Here is a 20,996-nt window from a genome sequence, read left to right on the forward strand (position 1 = left end):
GGGAGGGGCCTATTTCTCTTACTTGGTGTATTCAGTCCACGGATTCATCCTTACTTGTGGGATATTCTCAATCCCTACAGGAAGTGGCAAAGAGAGCACACAGCAAAGCTGTCCATATAGCTCCCCTCAGGCTCCGCCCCCCCCCAGTCATTCTCTTTGCCGCTCTAACAAGTAGCATCTCCACGGGGGTGGTAAAGAGTATGTGGTGTTAGATTTGTAGTTTTATTTCTTCAATCAAGAGTTTGTTATTTTAAAATAGTGCCGGTTTGTACTATTTACTCTGAGGCAGAAAGTGATGAAGATTTCTGCTGAGAGGAAAAAGATTTTAGCATGTTGTAACTGAAATCCATTGCTGTTCCCACGCAGGACTGTTGAGTACAGGAGAACTTCAGTTGGGGGGAACAGTTTGCAGGCTTATACTGCTTAAGGTATGTTCAGTCATTTTTTCTAACAAGACCTGGTAATGCTAGAAGACTGATAGATATCCCATGAGGGAAGGTAAGCCGTTTTCTGAGACACAGCATAGAAAGAGGGCTTCAGTTAAGGGCTTTAATACTGACAGACACTGTGATGGGCTAAATCGATTACGTTATTAAGGTAATCTTATGTTTATTAAGCGTTTTTAAACGTTGCAAACACTTTTTGGGGACTTTTTTACGCCTGGCATTTTATAAGACGGCTAATCTGACTCAGAAAGGCCCCATATCTCTGTAGTAAGGAGGGGGTCTCATTTTCGCGCCTCAATTGCGCAGTTGATTTGCAACACAGCTCCACGCAGCTTCATGTGCAGAGCCTTTAAAGTACAGGAGGACTTCTGGGAGGCTTAATTTACACCTGCAAATAACCCTAAAGGAAGGTAAAGCCACAGCAAAGACTGTGGCATAGTACTGTAGTGGGTTAAACCGGGTATTTACTTCATTTTGCTCCGGTTTGGGCATTAAGGGGTTAAACGATTTGAAAACTTGTGTGCAATCATTTCAAGGCATTTCGATCATGTGGTGAAAATTTCATTACGATCGGATGTTTTTTTGTGATTTGGTACAAAAGTGTGTTCCTTTTTATTATTTAAAGAGACGGTAACGTTTTTTTCAAAAGTATTTTTTTCAATATTTTAGTGTTGTCTGAGTCTGTCAAACATGTCTGAGCCTTCAGATAGACCTTGTTCTTTATGTTCAAAAGCCATGGCAATACCCCCATTGCATTTATGTTTAAAGTGTGCAAAAACATCTAAGCATTTTAAGGATCATCCAGTGACAATTAAAAATGCTGAACAAGAGGATTCCTTAACGGAGGGTAATGAGGATAGTCCTCCTTCCTCCCCCCAAGTGTCTACACCAGTTACGCCCGCGCAAGCGATGCCTAGTACCTCTAGCGCATTGGCCCCTATTACTTTACAGCAATTAGCAGCAGTAATGGATAATTCCCTTGCAGCATTTTTATCCAAACTGCCTGTTTTTCCAAGAAAGCGCGATAGCTCAGTTTTAAATACAGAGGATGAGCAATCTGAAGCTTTGGATAATGTATCTGTAGTACCCTCAGAAAACTCAGAGGTAGCAGTGAGGGAAGGGCTGTCTGAGGGAGAGATTTCTGACACAGGGAAAATTTCTCAGCAGGCAGAGTCAGATTCCTTAGCGTTTAAATTTAAGCTGGAACACCTCCGCGTCCTGCTTAAGGAGGTTTTAGCTACGCTGGACGATTGTGACCCCATGGTGGTCCCTGAAAAATTGAGTAAAATGGACAGATATTTAGAGGTCCCCGTATACACTGAGGCATTTCCGATCCCAAAGAGGGTGGCGGATATTGTGACTAAGGAGTGGGAGAGACCAGGTGTACCCTTTGTTCCCCCACCTATCTTTAAGAAAATGTTCCCCATAAACGACCCCAGGAGGGACGCGTGGCAGACGGTCCCTAAGGTAGAGGGGGCTGTTTCAACATTGGCTAAGCGTACAACTATACCAATAGAGGACAGTTGTGCTTTCAAAGATCCTATGGTTAAAAAATTTGAAGGATTGCTAAAGAAAATTTTTGTTCAGCAAGGTTTTCTGCTTCAACCAATTGCCTGCATTATCCCGGTAACTACTGCAGCGGCTTTTTGGTTCAAGGCCCTGGAGGAGTCGCTCCAGAGGGAGACTTCATACGATGAGGTCATGGATAGAATTCACGCTTTAAAGCTGGCTAATTCCTTTATCACTGATGCCGCTCTCCAATCAGCTAAACTAGCGGCGAAAACCTCAGGTTTTGCCATCGTGGCGCGACGAGCGCTTTGGCTCAAATCGTGGTCGGCGGATGTGTCGTCCAAAACAAAACTGTTAAATATTCCCTTCAAGGGGAAAACCCTTTTCGGCCCAGAGCTGAAAGAAATTATTTCAGATATCACTGGAGGCAAGGGCCATGCCCTTCCACAAGATAGGCCATTTAAGGCCAAAAACAAGGCTTATTTCCGCTCCTTTCGCAACTTCAGGAGCGGACCTGCTGCAACCTCTGCTGCCGCAAAGCAAGATAACGCTTCCCAGCCCAAAACAACCTGGAAACCCTTGCAGGGCTGGAATAAGGGTAAACAGGCCAAGAAGCCTGCTCCTGCTACCAAGACAGCATGAAGGGGTAGCCCCCGATCCGGGATCGGATCTGGTAGGGGGCAGACTTTCTCTCTTTGCTCAGGCTTGGGTAAGAGATGTTCCGGATCCCTGGGCATTAGAAATAGTTGCTCAGGGGTATCTTCTAGAATTCAAGGACTCTCCCCCAAGGGGAAGGCTCCATATTTCTCGTTTGTCTTCAGACCAAACAAAGAGACAGGCGTTCTTACGCTGTGTAGAAGATCTACTAAAAATGGGAGTGATACAACCAGTTCCAATTGCAGAACAAGGACTGGGTTTTTACTCAAACCTGTTCGTAGTTCCCAAAAAAGAAGGAACTTTCAGGCCAATCCTGGATCTAAAAATTCTAAACAAATTCCTCAGAGTTCCGTCTTTCAAGATGGAAACCATTCGGACAATCTTGCCACTGATCCAGGAAGGTCAATATATGACTACTGTGGATCTAAAGGATGCATACCTACATATACCTATCCACAAAGATCACCATCAGTTCCTAAGGATCGCCTTTCTGGACAAACATAACGAGTTCGTGGCCCTGCCTTTCGGGTTGGCCACCGCTCCCAGAATTTTCACAAAGGTGCTAGGGTCCCTTCTGGCGGTACTAAGACCGCGGGGCATTGCAGTAGCACCTTACCTAGACGACATATTAATACAGGCGTCGTCCTTTCACAGAGCCAAGGCTCATACGGACATCGTCCTGGCCTTTCTAAGGTCTCACAGGTGGAAGGTGAACGTAGAAAAGAGTTCTCTGTCCCCGCTCACAAGGGTTCCCTTTCTGGGAACACTGATAGACTCGGTAGAAATGAAAATCTTTCTGACAGAGGTCAGGAAGTCAAAACTGTTGAATACTTGCCGAGTTCTTCATTCCATTCCTCGGCCTTCCGTGGCTCAGTGCATGGAAGTAATTGGTTTAATGGTTGCGACAATGGACGTAGTCCCTTTCGCTCGAATCCATCTCAGACCACTGCAACTGTGCATGTTCAAACAGTGGAATGGAGATTACACAGATTTATCTCCTCAAATTCAAATGGACCAAAAGACCAGAGACTCTCTTCTCTGGTGGTTGTCTCAAGATCACCTGTCTGAGGGGATGAGTTTCCGCAGACCGGAATGGATCATTGTCACGCCCGATGCCAGGCTGGTAGGCTGGGGTGCGGTCTGGAACTCCCCGAAGGCTCAGGGACTGTGGTCTCGGGAAGAATCTCTTCTCCCGATAAACATTTTAGAGCTGAGAGCGATATTCAATGCGCTCTAGGCGTGGCCTCAACTAGCAGAGGCCAAATTCATCAGATTTCAGTCGGACAACTTAACGACTGTAGCGTACATCAATCATCAGGGGGGAACAAAGAGTTCCCTAGCGATGAAGGAAGTATCCAAGATTATCAAATGGGCGGAGGATCACTCCTGCCATCTATCTGCAATTCACATCCCAGGAGTAGACAACTGGGAGGCGGATTTTCTAAGTCGTCAGACTTTCCATCCGGGGGAGTGGGAACTCCATCCGGAGGTTTTTGTTCAGCTGACCCAGCTTTGGGGCATTCCAGAGTTGGATCTGATGGCGTCCCGTCAGAACACCAAACTTCCCCTTTACGGATCCAGATCCAGGGATCCCAAGGCGGCATTGATAGATGCATTGATAGCGCCTTGGTCATTCAGTCTAGCTTATGTCTTTCCACCGTTTTCCTCTTCTCCCTCGGCTAATAGCCAGAATCAAACAGGAGAAGGCTTCGGTAATTCTGATAGCGCCTGCGTGGCCACGCAGGACTTGGTATGCAGACCTAGTGGACATGTCATCGGTCCCACCATGGAAACTGCCATAGAGGCAGGATCTTCTAATCCAAGGTCCTTTCAAGCATCCAAATCTAGTTTCTCTGCAACTGACTGCTTGGAGATTGAACGCTTAATCCTAGCTAAGCGGGGTTTCTCTGATTCAGTTATACATACTCTGATACAGGCCAGAAAGGTTAGGATTCCGAGGATATTGTCTTTTCTCCAAGGAGGTTTGGAGAAAGGTCTGTCCGCTAGTTCCTTAAAAGGACAGATATCTGCTCTGTCTATTCTGTTACACTAGCGTCTGGCAGCTGTACCAGACATTCAGACGTTTGTACAGGCCCTAGTTAGAATCAAGCCTGTCTACAGACCTGTGGCTCCTCCATGGAGTCTAAATTTAGTTCTTTCAGTTTTTCAAGGGGTTCCGTTTGAACCTTTGCATTCCATAGATATCAAGTTATTATCTTGGAAAGTTTTGTTCTTAGTAGCAATTTCTTCTGCTCGAAGAGTTTCAGAATTATCTGCCTTACAGTGTGCCTCACCCTATCTGGTGTTCCATGCAGATAAGGTTGTTTTGCGTACTAAACCTGGTTTCCTTTCAAAGGTGGTTTCTAATAAGAATATTAACCAGGAAATCATTGTTCCTTCTCTGTGTCCTAATCCAGTTTCTAAGACGGAACGACTGTTGCACAATCTTGATGTGGTTCGTGCTTTAAAGTTCTATTTAAAAGCAACTAAAGATTTCAGACAAACATCATCCTTGTTTGTTGTGTATTCTGGTAAGAGGAGAGGTCAGAAAGCGACTGCTACCTCTTTCATCCTGGCTGAAAAGCATCATCCGATTGGCTCATGAGACTGCCGGTAGGCAGCCTCCTGAACGAATTACAGCTCATTCCACCAGAGCTGTGGCTTCCACATGGGCTTTCAAGAATGAGGCTTCTGTTGAACAGATTTGTAAGGCAGCGACTTGGTCTTCACTGCATACATTCGCCAAATTTTACAAATTCAATACTTTTGCTTCTTCGGAGGCTATTTTTGGGAGAAAGGTTTTGCAAGCAGTGGTGCTTTCCGTTTAGGTTACCTGACTTGTTCCCTCCCTTCATCCGTGTCCTATTGCTTTGGTATTGGTATCCCACAAGTAAGGATGAATCCGTGGACTGAATACACCAAGTAAGAGAAAACAGAATTTATGCTTACCTGATAAATTACTTTCTATTACAGGTGTATTCAGTCCACGGCCCGCCCTGATATTTAAGTCAGGTTCAAATTTAATTTAAGATAAATACAGTCACCACTGCACCCTATGGTTCTCCTTTTTCTCCTAACAGTCGGTCGAATGACTGGGGGGGCGGAGCCTGAGGGGAGCTATATGGACAGCTTTGCTGTGTGCTCTCTTTGCCACTTCCTGTAGGGATTGAGAATATCCCACAAGTAAGGATGAATCCGTGGACTGAATACACCTGTAAGAGAAAGTAATTTATCAGGTAAGCATAAATTCTGTTTTTCGCGCCTCAGTTGTGCAGTTTCTTTTCCTCTGAGACTTCTAACTGCTTCTCCAGAGGTTCCTGTTGTGTTTGAGGGCTGTAAAAGAAGTTTTTTCCCCCACAAATTGTTCTGAAGGGCAGGTAGGAGCCACAGCAGAACTGTGGCAAAGTGCTGAAAGTCTTTTTTACTGGTTTTGATGTTTTTTCAATCCGGTTTTGCCATTAAGGGGTTAATTGTTTATTTGAATAGCTGTGCAAAGTTACTAAGGCTATATGATACTACTGTAAAAATGTCGTTATGTTTACTGCTTTTTTTACACTGTTTTGCAGAATTTGTGTAGCTTTTTTTTCTCTTAAAGGCACAGTACCGTTTTATTTCTAAGTGTTATTTACTTTGATTACAGTGTTTTCCAAGCTTGCTTGTTACATTACTAGCCTGTTTAACATGTCTGACACCAAGGAAAATCCTTGTTCAATATGTTTGGAAGCCATTGTGGTACCCCCTCTTAGAATGTGTCCCAATTGTACTGATATGTCTGTAAACTATAAAGAACATATATTAGCACTTAAAAATAGAGCAATAGATGATTCTCAGTCAGAAGTAAATGAGGGTTTAGCATCTAGCTCTCCCCAAGTGTCACAACCAGTAACGCCCGCACAAGTGACGCCAAGTACCTCTAGTGCGTCAAATTCATTTATTTTACAAGACATGGCCACAGTTATGAATACAACCCTCACAGAGGTTTATCCTGACTGCCTGGTTTTCAAGGAAAGTGGGACAGCTCTGGGTTAAGGAAAAATGCTGAGCAGTCTTAACGCTTTAGTAGCCGTATCTGATATGCCCTCACAATGCTCTGAGCTAGGGGTGAGGGATTTGTTATCTGAGGGAGAAATTTCTGATTCAGGAAAGACGCTTCCTCAGACAGATTCTGATATGACGGCCTTTAAATTTAAGCTTGAACACCTCAACTTATTGCTCAGGGAGGTATTAGCGGCTCTAGATGATTTTGACCCTATAGTGGTCCCAGAGAAATTGTGTAAGATGAATAAATACTTAGAGGTCCCTGTTTACACTGATGTTTGCAGTCCCTAAGAGGATTGTGACTATTATTGCTAAGGAGTGGGATAGACCAGGTATTCCGTTAATTCCCCCTCCTGTTTTTAAGAAAATGTTTCCCATATCTGACACCATGCGGGACTCGTGGCAGACAGTTCCTAAGGTGGAGGGAGCTATTTCTAACTCTGTCTAAGCGTACAACTATACCTATTGAAGTCAGTTGTGCTTTCAAAGATCCTGTGGATAAAAAATTAGAGGGTCTCCTGAAGAAAATTTTTGTTCATCAAGGTTTTCTTCTTCAACCTATTGCGTGCATTGTTCCTGCAACTACTGCAGCTGCTTTCTGGTTTGAGGCTCTAGAAGAGGCTCTTCAGATGGAGACTCCATTAGAAGAAATTTTGGACAGAATTAAGGCCCTTAAATTGGCTAATTCTTTTATTACAGATGCCGCTTTTCAACTGGCTAAATTAGTGGCAAAGAATTCAGGTTTTGCCATTTTAGCACGCAGGGCATTATGGCTTAAATCCTGGTCTGCTGATGTGTCATCTAAAACTAAACTTTTGAACATCCCTTTCAAAGGAAAGACCCTATTTGGGCCTGAACTGAAAGAGATTATTTCAGACATCACTGGAGGGAAAGGTCATGCCCTCCCTCAGGATAGATCAAATAAGATGAGGATCAAACAAAATAATTTTCGTTCCTTTTGGAATTTCAAGAGTGGTCCCGCTTCAGTTTCCTCTGCTGAAAAGCAAGAGGGGAATTTTGCCCAATCCAAGTCAGTCTGGAGACCTAACTAGGCTTGGAACAAGGGTAAACAGGCCAAGAAGCCTGCAGCTACCTCTAAGACAGCATGAAGGGGTAGCCCCCGATCCAGGACCGGATCTAGTAGGGGGCAGACTATCTCTCTTCGCTCAGGCTTGGGCAAGAGATGTTCACGATCCCTGGGTTTTAGAAATTGTGTCCCAGGGATATTTTCTGGAATTCAAAGGCTCTCTTCCAAGGGGGACTTTTCACATTTCTCGATTGTCTGTAAACAGACCAAGAGAGAGGCGTTCTTACGCTGTGTAGAAGACCTACATACCATGGGGGTGATCCGCCCAGTCCCAAAAGAGGAACAGGGACTAGGTTTTTACTCAAACCTGTTTGTGGTTTCCAAAAAAGAGGGAACTTTCAGATCAATCTTGGATCTCAACATTCTAAACAAGTTCCTCAAAGTTCCATCATTCAAGATGGAGACTATTCGGTCTATTCTACCTCTGATCCAGGAGGGTTAATATATGACCACCGTGGACTTAAAGGATGCATATCTACACATCCCTATTCACAGAATTTTCACAAGGGTGCTAGGGTCCCTTCTGGCGGTTCTACGACCACGGGGCATAGCAGTGGCACCTTATCTAGACGACATCTATTTTCAGGCGTCAACTTTCCAGCTATCCAAGTCTCACACGGACATTGTGTTGGCTTTTCTGAGATCTCACGGGTGGACGGTGAACATAAAAGAGTTCTCTCTTCCCTCTTATAAGAGTTTCCTTCCTAGGGACTCTGATAGACTCGGTAGAAATGAAAATATTTCTGATGGCGGTCAGAAAATCAAATCTCTTAACCACTTGCCGAGCTATTCATTCCATTCCTCGGCCATCAGTGGCTCAGTATATGGAGGTAATCGGACTCATGGTAGCGGCAATGGACATAGTTCATTTTGCCCGCCTACACCTCAGACCACTACATCTATGCATGCTCAAACAGTGGAATGGGGATTATGCAGATTTGTCTCCTCAACTGCATCTGGACGAGGAGACCAGAGATTCTCTTCTCTGGTGGATGTCTCAGGACCACCTGTCTCAGGGAATGTGTTTCCGCAGGCCAGAGTGGCTCATTGTAACGACAGATACCAGCCTGCTAGGCTGGGATGCAGTCTGGAACTCCCTGAAAGCACAGGTCTTATGGTCTCGGGAGGAATCTCTTCTCCCGATAAATATTCTAGAACTGAGAGCGATATTCAATGCGCTTCAGGCGTGGCCTCAGCTTGCTGCGGCCAAATTAATCAGGTTTCAGTCGGACAACATCACGACTTATATCAATCATCAAGGAGGAACAAGGAGTTCTCTAGCGATGATGGAGGTAACCAAAATAATCCGATGGGCAGAGGATCACTCTTGCCATCTCTCAGCAATCCACATCCCAGGAGTAGAGAACTGGGAGGTGGATTTCCTAAGTCGTTAGACTTTTCATCTGGGGGAGTGGGAACTCCATCCGGAGGTATTTGCCCAGCTGATTCAGCTATGGGGCACACCAGAATTGGATCTGATGGCGTCCCGTCAGAATGCCAAACTTTCTCGTTACGGGTCCAGGTCCCGGGATCCCAAGGCGGTACTGATAGATGCTCTAGCAGTGCCTTGGTCCTTCAATCTGGCCTATGTATTTCCTCTCCTTCTACGTCTGGTTGCCAGAATAAAGCAGGAGAGAGCTTTGGTGATTCTGATAGCACCTGCGTGGCCACGCAGGACTTGGTATGCAGACCTAGTGGACATGTCCTCGGTTCTACCATGGACTCTGCCAATGAGGCAGGACCTTCTAATCCAAGGTCTGTTCATGCATCCAAATCTAATTTCTCTGCGTCTGACTGCTTGGAGATTGAACGCCTGATTCTATCAAAGCGTGGTTTCTCTGAGTCGGTCATTGATACCCTGATTCAGGCTAGAAAGCCTGTCACCAGGAAGATCTATCATAAGATTTGGCGCAGATATCTTTATTGGTGTGAATCCAAAGGTTACTCGTGGAGTAAGATTAGGATTCCTAGAATATTGTCTTTTCTCCAAGAAGGTTTGGAGAAGGGATTATCAGCTAGTTCCCTAAAAGGGCAAATATCTGCTTTGTCTATTCTTCTACACAAACGTCTGGCGGATGTCCCATACGTTCGAGCATTTACGCCTAGATTTAGAGTTTGGCGTTGGCCGTCAAAATCAGCGTTAGGGGCTCCAAACGCTGGTTTTTACCGCCCGCTGGTATTTAGAGTCAGTCATGAAAGGGTCTAACGCTCACTTTGCAGCCGCAACTTTTCCATACCGCAGATCCCCTTACGTCAATTGCGTATCCTATCTTTTCAATGGGATCTTTCTAACGCTGGTATTTAGAGTCATGGCTGAAGTGAGCGTTAGAAATCTAACAACAAAACTCCAGCCGCAGAAAAAAGCCAGGAGTTAAGAGCTTTCTGGGCCAACGCCGGTTCATAAAGCTCTTAACTACTGTGCTCTAAAGTACACTAACACCCATAAACTACCTATGTACCCCTAAACCGAGGCCCCCCCACACCGCCGCCACTCTATTACATTTTTTTTAACCCCTAATCTGGGTACATTATCCCTATGTGCCCCTAACACCGCCGACCGCTATATTATATTTATTAACCCCTAATCTGCCCCCCCAACATCGCCGCCACCTAACTACACTTATTAACCCCTAATCTGCCGACCGGACCTCACCGCTACTATAATAAAGTTATTAACCCCTAATCCTCCTCACTCCCGCCTCAATAACCCTATAATAAATATAATTAAGCCCTAATCTGCCCTCCCTAACATCACCGACACCTAAATTCAAGTATTAACCCCTAATCTGCTGACCGGACCTCACCGCTACTCTATTAAATTTATTAACCCCTAAAGCTAAGCCTAACCCTAACACCCCCCTAAGTTAAATATAATTTAAATCTAACAAAATAAATTAACTCTTATTAAATAAATTATTCCTATTTAAAGCAAAATACTTACCTGTAAAATAAACCCTAATATAGCTACAATATAAATTATAACTATATTGTAGCTATTTTAGGATTTATATTTATTTTACAGGCAACTTTGTATTTATTTTAACCAGGTACAATAGCTATTAAATAGTTATTAACTATTTAATAGCTACCTAGTTAAAATAATTACAAAATTACCTGTAAAATAAATCCTAACCTAAGTTACAATTAAACCTAACACTACACTATCAATAAATTAATTAAATAAAATACCTACAAATAAATACAATTAAATAAACTAACTAAAGTACAAAAAATAAAAAAAGAACTAAGTTACAAAAAATAAAAAAATATTTACAAACATTAGAAAAATATTACAACAATTTTAAGCTAATTACACCTACTCTAAGCCCCCTAATAAAATAACAAAGCCCCCCAAAATAAAAAAATGCCCTACCCTATTCTAAAATTAAAATAGAAAAGCTCTTTTACCTTACCAGCCCTTAAAAGGGCCTTTTGCGGGGCATGCCCCAAAGAATTCAGCTCTTTTGCCTAGAAAAAAAACATACAATACCCCCCCAACATTACAACCCACCACCCACATACCCCTAATCTAACCCAAACCCCCCTTAAATAAACCTAACACTAAGCCCCTGAAGATCTTCCTACCTTATCTTCACCACGCCTGGTATCACCGATCAGTCCAGGCTCCGATGTCTTGATCCAAGCCAAAGCGGGGGTTGAAGACGTCCATCCTCTGGCTACAGTCTTGATCCAAGCGGCGGCTGAAGAAGTCCATCTTCGGGCAGAAGTCTTCATCCTATCCGGGCAGAAGAGGAGATCCGGACTAGTAGACATCATCATCCAAGCGGCATCTTCTATCTTCTTCCATCCGATGACGATCCAATCAGCCAATCAGATTGAGCTCGCATTCTATTGGCTGATCGGAACAGCCAATAGAATGCGAGCTCAATCTGATTGGCTGATTGGATCAGCCAATCTGATTGAACTTGAATCTGATTGGCGGATTCCATCAGCCAATCAGATTTTTCCTACCTTAATTCCGATTGGCTGATAGAATCCTATCAGCCAATCGGAATTCGAGGGACGCCATCTTGGATGACGTCCCTTAAAGGAACCTTCATTCTGTTTTAGGACGTCGGAAGAAGAGGATGGATCCGCGCCGGAGGTCTTCAAGATGGAGCCGCTCGTCATCTGATGGAAGAAGATAGAAGATGCCGCTTGGATGATGATGTCTACCGGTCCGGATCTCCTCTTCTGCCCGGATAGGATGAAGACTTCTGCCCGAAGATGGACTTCTTCAGCCGCCGCTTGGATCAAGACTTCAGCCAGAGGATGGACGTCTTCAGCCCCTGCTTGGGCTTGGATCAAGACATCGGAGCCTGGACCGATCGGTGATACCAGGCGTGGTGAAGATAAGGTAGGAAGATCTTTGGGGGGTTTGGGTTAGATTAGGGGTATGTGGGTGGTGGGTTGTAATGTTGGGGGGGGGGTATTGTATGTTTTTTTTTTAAGGCAAAAGAGCTGAATTCTTTGGGGCATGCCCCGCAAAAGGCCCTTTTAAGGGCTGGTAAGGTAAAAGAGCTTTTCTATTTTAATTTTAGAATAGGGTAGGGCATTTTTTTATTTTGGGGGGCTTTGTTATTTTATTAGGGGGCTTAGAGTAGGTGTAATTAGCTTAAAATTGTTGTAATATTTTTCTAATGTTTGTAAATATTTTTTTATTTTTTGTAATTTAGTTAGTTTATTTAATTGTATTTATTTGTAGGTATTTTATTTAATTTATTGATAGTGTAGTGTTAGGTTTAATTGTAACTTAGGTTAGGATTTATTTTACAGGTAATTTTGTAATTATTTTAACTAGGTAACTATTAAATAGCTATTGTACCTGGTTAAAATAACTACAAAGTTGCCTGTAAAATAAATATTAACCCTAAAATAGCTACAATATAATTATAATTTATATTGTAGCTATATTAGGGTTTATTTTACAGGTAAGTATTTAGCTTTAAATAGGAATAATTTATTTAATAAGAGTTAATTTATTTTGTTAGATTTAAATTATATTTAACGTAGGGGGGTGTTAGGGTTAAGGTTAGACTTAGTTTTAGGGGTTAATAAATTTAATAGAATAGCGGTGAGGTCCGGTCGGAACATTAGGGGTTAATAATTGTAGGTAGCTGGCGGCGACGTTGTGGGGGGCAGATTAGGGGTTAATAAATATAATATAGGGGTCGGCGGTGTTAGGGGTACATAGGGATAACGTAGGTTGCGGCGGTGTACGGAGCGGCAGATTAGGGGTTAAAAAAATATATGCAGGGGTCAGCGATAGCGGGGACGGCAGATTAGGGGTTAATAAGTGTAAGGTTAGGGGTGTTTAGACTCGGGGTACATATTAGTGTTAGGTGCAGACTTAGAAACTGTTTCCCCATAGGAAACAATGGGGCTGCGTTAGGAGCTGAACGCTGCTTTTTTGCAGGTGTTAGGTTTTTTTTCAGCTCAAACTGCCCCATTGTTTTCTATGGGGGAATCGTGCACGAGCACGTTTTTGAAGCTGGCCGCGTCCGTAAGCACCGTTGGTATTGAGAGTTGCAATGGCGGTAAATATGCTATACGCTCCCTTTTTGGAGCCTAACGCAGCCCCTCTGTGAACTCTAAATACCAACGGTATTTAAAAGGTGCGGGGGAAAAAAAGCCAGCGTTAGCTACGCGGGTCGTTACTGACAAAACTCTCTAAATCTAGCCGTTAGGCTTTGGTCAGAATCAAGCTATCTCTTCGGCTCGAAGAGTTTCTGAGCTATATGCTTTACAGTGTGATTCCCCTTATCTTATTTTCCATGCAGATAAGGTGGTTTTGCGTACCAAACCTGGGTTTCTTCCTAAGGTTGTTTCTTATAAGAATATCAATCAAGAGATTGTTGTTCCTTCACTGTGTCCTAATCCTTCTTCAAAGAAGGAAAGTCTGTTGCACAATCTTGATGTGGTTCGTGCTTTAAAGTTCTACTTACAAGCAACTAAAGATTTCCGTCAAACATCTTCATTGTTTGTTCTTTATTCTGGTAAGCGGAGAGGTCAGAAAGTTACGGCTACCTCTTTCCTTTTGGCTGAAAAGCATCATCCGTTTGGCTTATGAGACTGCTAGCCAACAGTCTCCTGAAAGAATTACTGCTCATTCTACTAGAGCTGTGGCTTACACATGGCTTTTAAAAATGAGGCTTCTGTTAAACAGATTTGTAATGCAGCGACTTGGTCTTCGTTTCATACTTTTTCCAAATTTTACAAATTTGATACTTTTGCTTCTTCGGAGGCTATTTTTGGGAGAAAGGTTCTACAAGCAGTGGTGCCTTCCGTTTAAGTTCCCTGTCTTGTCCCTCCCTTCATCCGTGTCCTAAAGCTTTGGTATTGGTATCCCACAAGTAAGGATGAATCCGTGGACTCGATACATCTTACAAGAGAAAACATAATTTATGCTTACCTGATAAATTTATTTCTCTTGTGATGTATCGAGTCCACGGCCCGCCCTTTTTATTAAGACAGGCATATATATTTTTATTTTTAAACTTTCAGTCACCACTGTACCCTATAGTTTCTCCTTTCTCCTTCTTCCTAGCCTTCGGTCGATTGACTGGGGGGTGGAGCTAAGGGGGGAGCTATATAGGCTGCTCTGCTGTGGGTGCTCTCTCTGACACTTCCTGTAGGGGAGGAGAATATCCCACAAGTAAGGATGAATCCGTGCACTCGATACATCACAAGAGAAATAAATTTATCAGGTAAGCATAAATTATGTTTTTTTTTCCTTCCTCGTCTCCTGTCTCCTATCCCTATCCTTCTTCACTTATGTCACTTACCGAGATCGTCTTTTTCTTAAGATATAGAAATTTATCTTAGCTAACCTACAACCCAGTTTTAATAAATTAGAAGCGCAGCTGGAGGTACCGTGGGATAGATAATTCCTTATATCACACTATAGTTTGGATGGTAACTTATCCTTTACCTATGTTAGAACATATTATCCCCTTTCAGCTATAAAGTGTATATTTTAATACTTTCTCACACTCATCATCCCATGTTTGACTGAAGAAGGCCCTCTTCTTTATTTTTTTATTTTTTTAGGATACTGCTTTGTGATGGGATATGGTCACACCTAATTAGTTAATTTGTGTTTACATTTGTTAAATATTTTGATATCTACTTTTATGTATAGACATAGTTTTAACATGTCTCAATTCTGTGGAATATTGTTTTTGGATGTATGCAGACTATTTTGTATTGTATTGTGTTAAATTCATTTTGATTGTCAAGATATGTAACAAATATTTTTAAACTCAATAAAAAATATTTACAAAAAAAAATGGATTTAGCAGTGAAGAGGTTAAAGAGATGTTTTTAAAGAGGATTAAAAAAAACAGCTTTGTCATACAGTAGTGCATGCTCTAGTGTTCAAAGGGACATGTGTAACCCAAAAAAATTATTTCATGATTTATGTAAAACATAAAATTTTAAACAACTTTCCAGTTTACTTCTATTATCAAATTTGCTTCATTCTCTTGGTATCATTTGTTGAAGGAGCAGCAATGCACTAATTTCTAACCGAACACATGGGTGACCCAATGACAATAGGCATATATATGCAATATATATGCAGCCACCAATCAGTAGTTAGAACCTAGGTTCTTTGCTTTTTCTGAGCTTGGCTAGATAAACCTTTCAGCAAAGGATAACAAGAGAAGGAAGCAAAGTATATACTATAAATAAATTGGAAAGTTGTTAAAAAGTGTATGCTCTGTCTAAATAATGAATGTTTAGTTATGACTTTACTGTCCCTTTAAGCAAACTGTGTGTTCAGTTTACAGATTTAGCCTTACTTGTTTTCACATTGTCCAGCCATTCCAGAGGTTAGACATCAATACACCATACATTATTTTTAGTGATTTTGGAAAAACAAAAGTCTCCATTAAAACGGAGAGTGAAAAAGTGCACAGTGTTACTTTCTGAGACATATTTGTGTTGTATCCTTTAGTTGTTGTTTTTTTTTTTTTTTTTTTGGTCTTTTAAATACAAATGGAAAAGCGTTAATTTATATATATTATTTTTTTATAGAAATTTGAGTTTGATAGAAAAGTCTTGGCTATTTCGTAAGATTTTTCTATTGTCTTCTGAAATCCCATTATTTCCCATAGATGGACTTTACTTCTGCGTTCTTAACTGTGAATTATATGCAATTCCTCTTTTCACTTTTATTGCAGAGAAAATCAGTCGCCGTCAGACAAGGAGTCAGCACAAGTATTTTACAATGGATGTAGCTGATGAAGAAAATCTGAGTAAGATTTAGATGTTAATCGCATTTCTACAATAGTTTCATTTTTTTATTGCTGCTAAATGAAGCTTCAAAGTGTTTCCCAGGGGTTCATATTGCAGACTTTTCTCTCTTAAAAACACGTTTAACACCCGTGAAGGACAATTTTTTTTATTTTTGATTTATATTTGTTAGACGATTACCAGATAATTGTACATCATTCACTATATAGTTATTTCTAAATAGCATTTATTTTTATATCTCTGTTCCCAACCTGTTAAATTATTGAAACAACTCCAAGGCTACTATTTCATTACAAATAGAACTATTATTTGCCCATAAAAAAATGTCATGACGCCTCTAATAATATACCTCTAAATAAGATAAGGCCTGGTCTAGCCTTATAACTTGACTAAGGATTTAAAGTTCCAGTGTTTCAATTGGCTGATCTTGTTACCCAGTTTTATATTTTTATATAGATGTATGGTATGGGTAAAGTAAGAAGTCTGGGTAATCCTAGGATTACCCGGGTAAAACGACATTACCCAAGCGGCTGTGGGTAAAGCCTGATATACAATGTAATTCCCTCATCTACACTATTTCTTTTGTCTCCAGAGGAAGGAAAGATAGTGAAGATTGGGGAATTACAATGCTTGCTATATATGTTTGATACAGTGACTCCGCACTCTGAGGGAATTTATGATCATACATAGGGCTTTACCCACAGCCGCTTGGCTAATGTCTGTTTTACCCAGGTAATCCTAGAATTACCCAATATCTGACTTTACCCACAATATATATATTATTTTCCTAAGTGTCCGTGACTTTCATGTTAATGTTTTCATTTTCCTAATAATTTGCTTTTAACTTCCTGTATTAATGAAAGCCATTTAGCAGTTTCTTAGCCAGGCTCATTGTTCATATTTGACATGCTTAATTGATTTTATTATATTGAGGTTAATGTCCAATCTAAATATGTTTATCCCTCATTAATAAACAGTGTATTATTGCTGTTAATATTTTGTAAAGCATTGCATTATGCCTAATTACACATTGCAAAGCATATTCATCAGTTACGATGCTTTACAGATATTATGAGACAGCTCACTAAATAAAGGGAGATCTTTCAATAAATACATATAAAGTAGAGAGAATTGTAACATACTATAGAGAGAACTGAATTATTGGGGGGGGGGGGGGGTTGCATCCTCAAACTTTTTCATTATGTACACAAGCATAGTTACATAAATATATTACAATGTTTGAGGCAATGAGCTAAATTCCATAATTCAAAATTCTCTCACGCATGAGACCTCTTTAATTCCCATGTAATTTTATGATTCTTCATTAAAGTTTGAAGGCCTTCCTCATCCGTAACTAAACAGTATAGTGTAAGCATTGGAAATAGTCCTTGTTTCTGGTCTTGTGGATAGTCGGCAAATGCAGGCCATACTGTTTTTTGTTAGTGTATTTTCCTGTCATGTGAGAACCTGCATTGCAGTTTGAACATCCTACTAATGTCTTATTCAGAATTATAACTACAAATTAAGACCTAAAATTTATATATTTCTTAAAGGAATTCTCCTAGCAGTCTATTAGCATGTATTAAAAACATTTACTACTGCGTGTATTTTCTTTCTTCTAAATGAGGAAAACAGAGGTCTTTTTACATTTAACTAACTTATTTATATATATTTATATATTTTTTCATCAGTTTTTGTCTTTATTAACGATAAATAACTTTCTGTTTTGGATTTGCCTTTGGTCTGTTGAGCGCCAAAAGGAGTAACCTATCGAGCTTTTGCTGGAGGATGTTATAAATGAAAATTTAGTAACCATTCCGTCCGCTTTGTTGGCTGGGTAAAGTGGTGTGTGTTTGCTTAATCTGAAGGTGTCGCTGGGAATTTTTATACAAACTGTTATATAATAAATTTTGAAGGCTCAAAAGCAAGGTCCACCAGAACATTTTATACATACAGAATAAATCTATTTGTACATAGTCTGCTTGGTAAATCATTAAATGCCAATATAGCAATGCTTGTTTTTTAATTTGCTTTAAAAAAAAGTATAATCTTTTATGGAATATCCTTACTTGAGTATTAGTCATTGTATTTAAAAGGTTTTCATAATTAGAAGAAATAACCGTTTATTGAATAAGGACACTCCCTCAAATCCATTAAGAGAGGAAATGCCTCGCTAGTTTAATTAATCCCTATAGTGTTTTATACAGCCTGTTCATTAACGAAGGGGAGAGGTGAATTAGAGAGACATGAAACCCTAATTATTTATTTCATGATTCAGATACCGAATACATTTTTAAAGAACATTTCAATTTGCTTCTATTATCCAATTTGCTTCATGCTTTAGATATCCTTTATTAAATAAATAACAATGCACATAAGTAGCCAATCACACGAGGCATCTATGTGCAGCAACCAATCAGCAGCTACTAAGCCTATTTAGATATGATTTTCAACAAAGGATATCAAGAGATTGAAACAAATTAGATAATAGAAGTAAAGTGTGAAGATGTTTAAAACTGCTCTTTCTGAATCATGAAAGAAAAAAATTGTGTTTCATGTCCCTTTAAATTAGTGAAACTTTTCCATAGAAGGTCCATAAATACTGAAGAGGTCATCCTAGTCTTAGTGAATCTAGAGAGTGTCAGTATATTAAAGCATAAAAGTGCCTTAAATTTGCAAACCATTGATTTGATATAATATAATAAAGGATTCTTTCAACCTAGTGGATGGATTAGCATATAGTCTATTAATTCTAAAGTTTGACTTTACAGTAACTGGTAAAATTATTTATGTACAACTATACAGAAGACTTTTCTATTACTCATATTAGTTCCCCAGACAGGACTAAAATGTTATGTTGCCACAGAACTGTGGCTATTATACTCACAGCTTATATGTTTAAATAAATATTAGTATCCTAAATTATAATCATAAAAAAACATAGTTGCCAAATATAAATACGGATTGAAATATTACCTTAGAAAAAAAGTTTAAACTACTACTCAGTGACCACACATCACTGAACCAGTGACAAAGATAGATAAAGGAATCTTTAAATTTTACATTTACAAGATCCTGCAACGAAGGCGTTGTAAGTTACTCTTTCTGGGCATCGCAGGTTCAAGCAGCACTGACGTTAAAGAAAACCGTAACATTGACGGAGTATCGACCAAGGATAGCACTGGCCAAGCTACCGGGGCTCATATTTCCAATGGGGGAGAGGGAAGCCATGGCAAGAAACGGCCACTGGAAGAAGGAAATAATGGTTATTCCAAGTTCCGCGCTAAGAAGAGGAAGAAAATGCCAGGGCCAGTTTTGCCAAAGAATGCTCTCATGCAGCTGAATGAAATAAAGCCAGGTTTGCAGTACAAGCTTCTTTCTCAAAGTGGGCCAGTTCATGCACCAGTCTTTATTATATCTGTTGAAGTTAATGGACAAATGTTTGAGGGATCAGGGCCTACCAAGAAGAAGGCCAAGCTTAATGCGGCTGAAAAGGCCTTAAGATCATTTGTACAGTTTCCAAATGCTTCAGAAGCTCACCTAGCAATGGGAAGAACACTATCTGTCAACACTGATTTTACATCTGACCAAGCTGATTTTCCAGATACACTATTCAATGGATTTGAGAATCCAGGACAGACTGAAAATGTATTTTTCCTGGGCTCTAATGGTAATGAGCCTTTTAATAACACAAGTGATTACAGCTTGTCGCTTACTGGATCTAGTAGTCTCATCCAATCTCCACTTCCTAACCCATCTCTCATTCCCCCGGCTAGTGGAAAAAATCCTGTAATGATTTTGAATGAGTTACGACCTGGACTGAAATATGACTTTGTCTCTGAAAGTGGTGAAAGTCATGCTAAGAATTTTGTGATGTCCGTTATTGTTGACAATCAAACATTTGAAGGTTCTGGCAGAAACAAGAAGCTTGCAAAGGCTAGGGCTGCTCAGTCAGCATTGGCATCACTCTTTAATATGCATTTGGATCAGACTCCCTCCCGACAGCCTATTCCTAGTGAGGGCCTGCAATTGCATTTACCACAAGTAAGTACAAAGTAAAGTATCTTTCTTAATCATACATTTCCACTAGTCCTAGACAAGGGGAAAATAGTGGCAGATATGTAAGATTTTTTTTTTCTCTGTGTAATGTTGAGTGTTCTATAACGTTTTTTCCATTGACCCTAGTAAACTATTTTGCTATTTATTAACCACTGTCCATACCATTAGTCATAACTAATTTAGTTTTAGATTTTAATTTATTTTATTTTTTTATTAAGGGACTAAATGAAGTTGTAGATGAATGTATTTTACCTAAAAAAAGAGCAATAGCAGAACACAAGGTCACATGTTATGTTTGGCGTTTAATAAATTCAGATGTAATTTACACAGCCACTTCTTTACAAATGTGTGGCATGTTCATGGAATAGACTTCCAGTAAAGGCGATAGGTATAGATACTATATGGGAATTCAAGAGTTTTTGTGTAAGTCTACCCTGATAATTAAGCTAACACTTTAAAATAAAACGTGGGCAGATTTGATTGACATTTTGGCTCTTATCTGCCTTAATATGCTGCTTTTATACCTTTAAATAATCTTGTGTTCTTTATTTATTGGTAGGGAAAGGGGTAAAGTATGCCACTTCATTGCCCAGTACATTTACAATTGGCATACCGTATACTCTCATACCATCTCGATCTATATCAAGGTTACTGAGATTAAAAATAATAATGTTGTTTTTATGTTTAAAAGTTGGATACATATCTTTGTCCCTTGTATTGTTTGTGTTAAGTTTATATATCCCTGGAAAAACAAATATTCAAATATTTCAAGAAACATACTAAGGTTTCTTACTAATAGGTAGGGAGCTCTACACTTATTTAGATGTTCCAATCTTCTTAAATGTACTGTCTTTTCTTTCATGTAATTCGCAAGAGTCCATGAGCTAGTGACATATGGGATATACACTCCTATCAGGAGGGGCAAAGTTTCCCAAACCTCAAAA

At 40.3% G+C, this 20,996-nt stretch overlaps 1 protein-coding gene across 3 annotated transcripts in view; it reads left to right on the forward strand.

Moving 5' to 3' along the window:
• ADARB1 (adenosine deaminase RNA specific B1) overlaps positions 1-20,996 on the forward strand; it is a 226,061-nt gene that overhangs the window by 98,022 nt on the left and 107,043 nt on the right. For all 3 annotated transcript variants that reach the window (XM_053698773.1, XM_053698774.1, XM_053698772.1), the window contains 2 exons: positions 15,921-15,995; positions 19,112-20,037. In XM_053698773.1, the coding sequence (XP_053554748.1) occupies positions 15,921-15,995; positions 19,112-20,037 (1,001 nt within the window). The remainder of the gene's footprint in view (positions 1-15,920; positions 15,996-19,111; positions 20,038-20,996) is intronic.

The sequence above is a fragment of the Bombina bombina genome, chromosome 1 (genome assembly GCF_027579735.1).
Source record: "Bombina bombina isolate aBomBom1 chromosome 1, aBomBom1.pri, whole genome shotgun sequence".
NCBI classification, from domain to species: domain Eukaryota; kingdom Metazoa; phylum Chordata; class Amphibia; order Anura; family Bombinatoridae; genus Bombina; species Bombina bombina.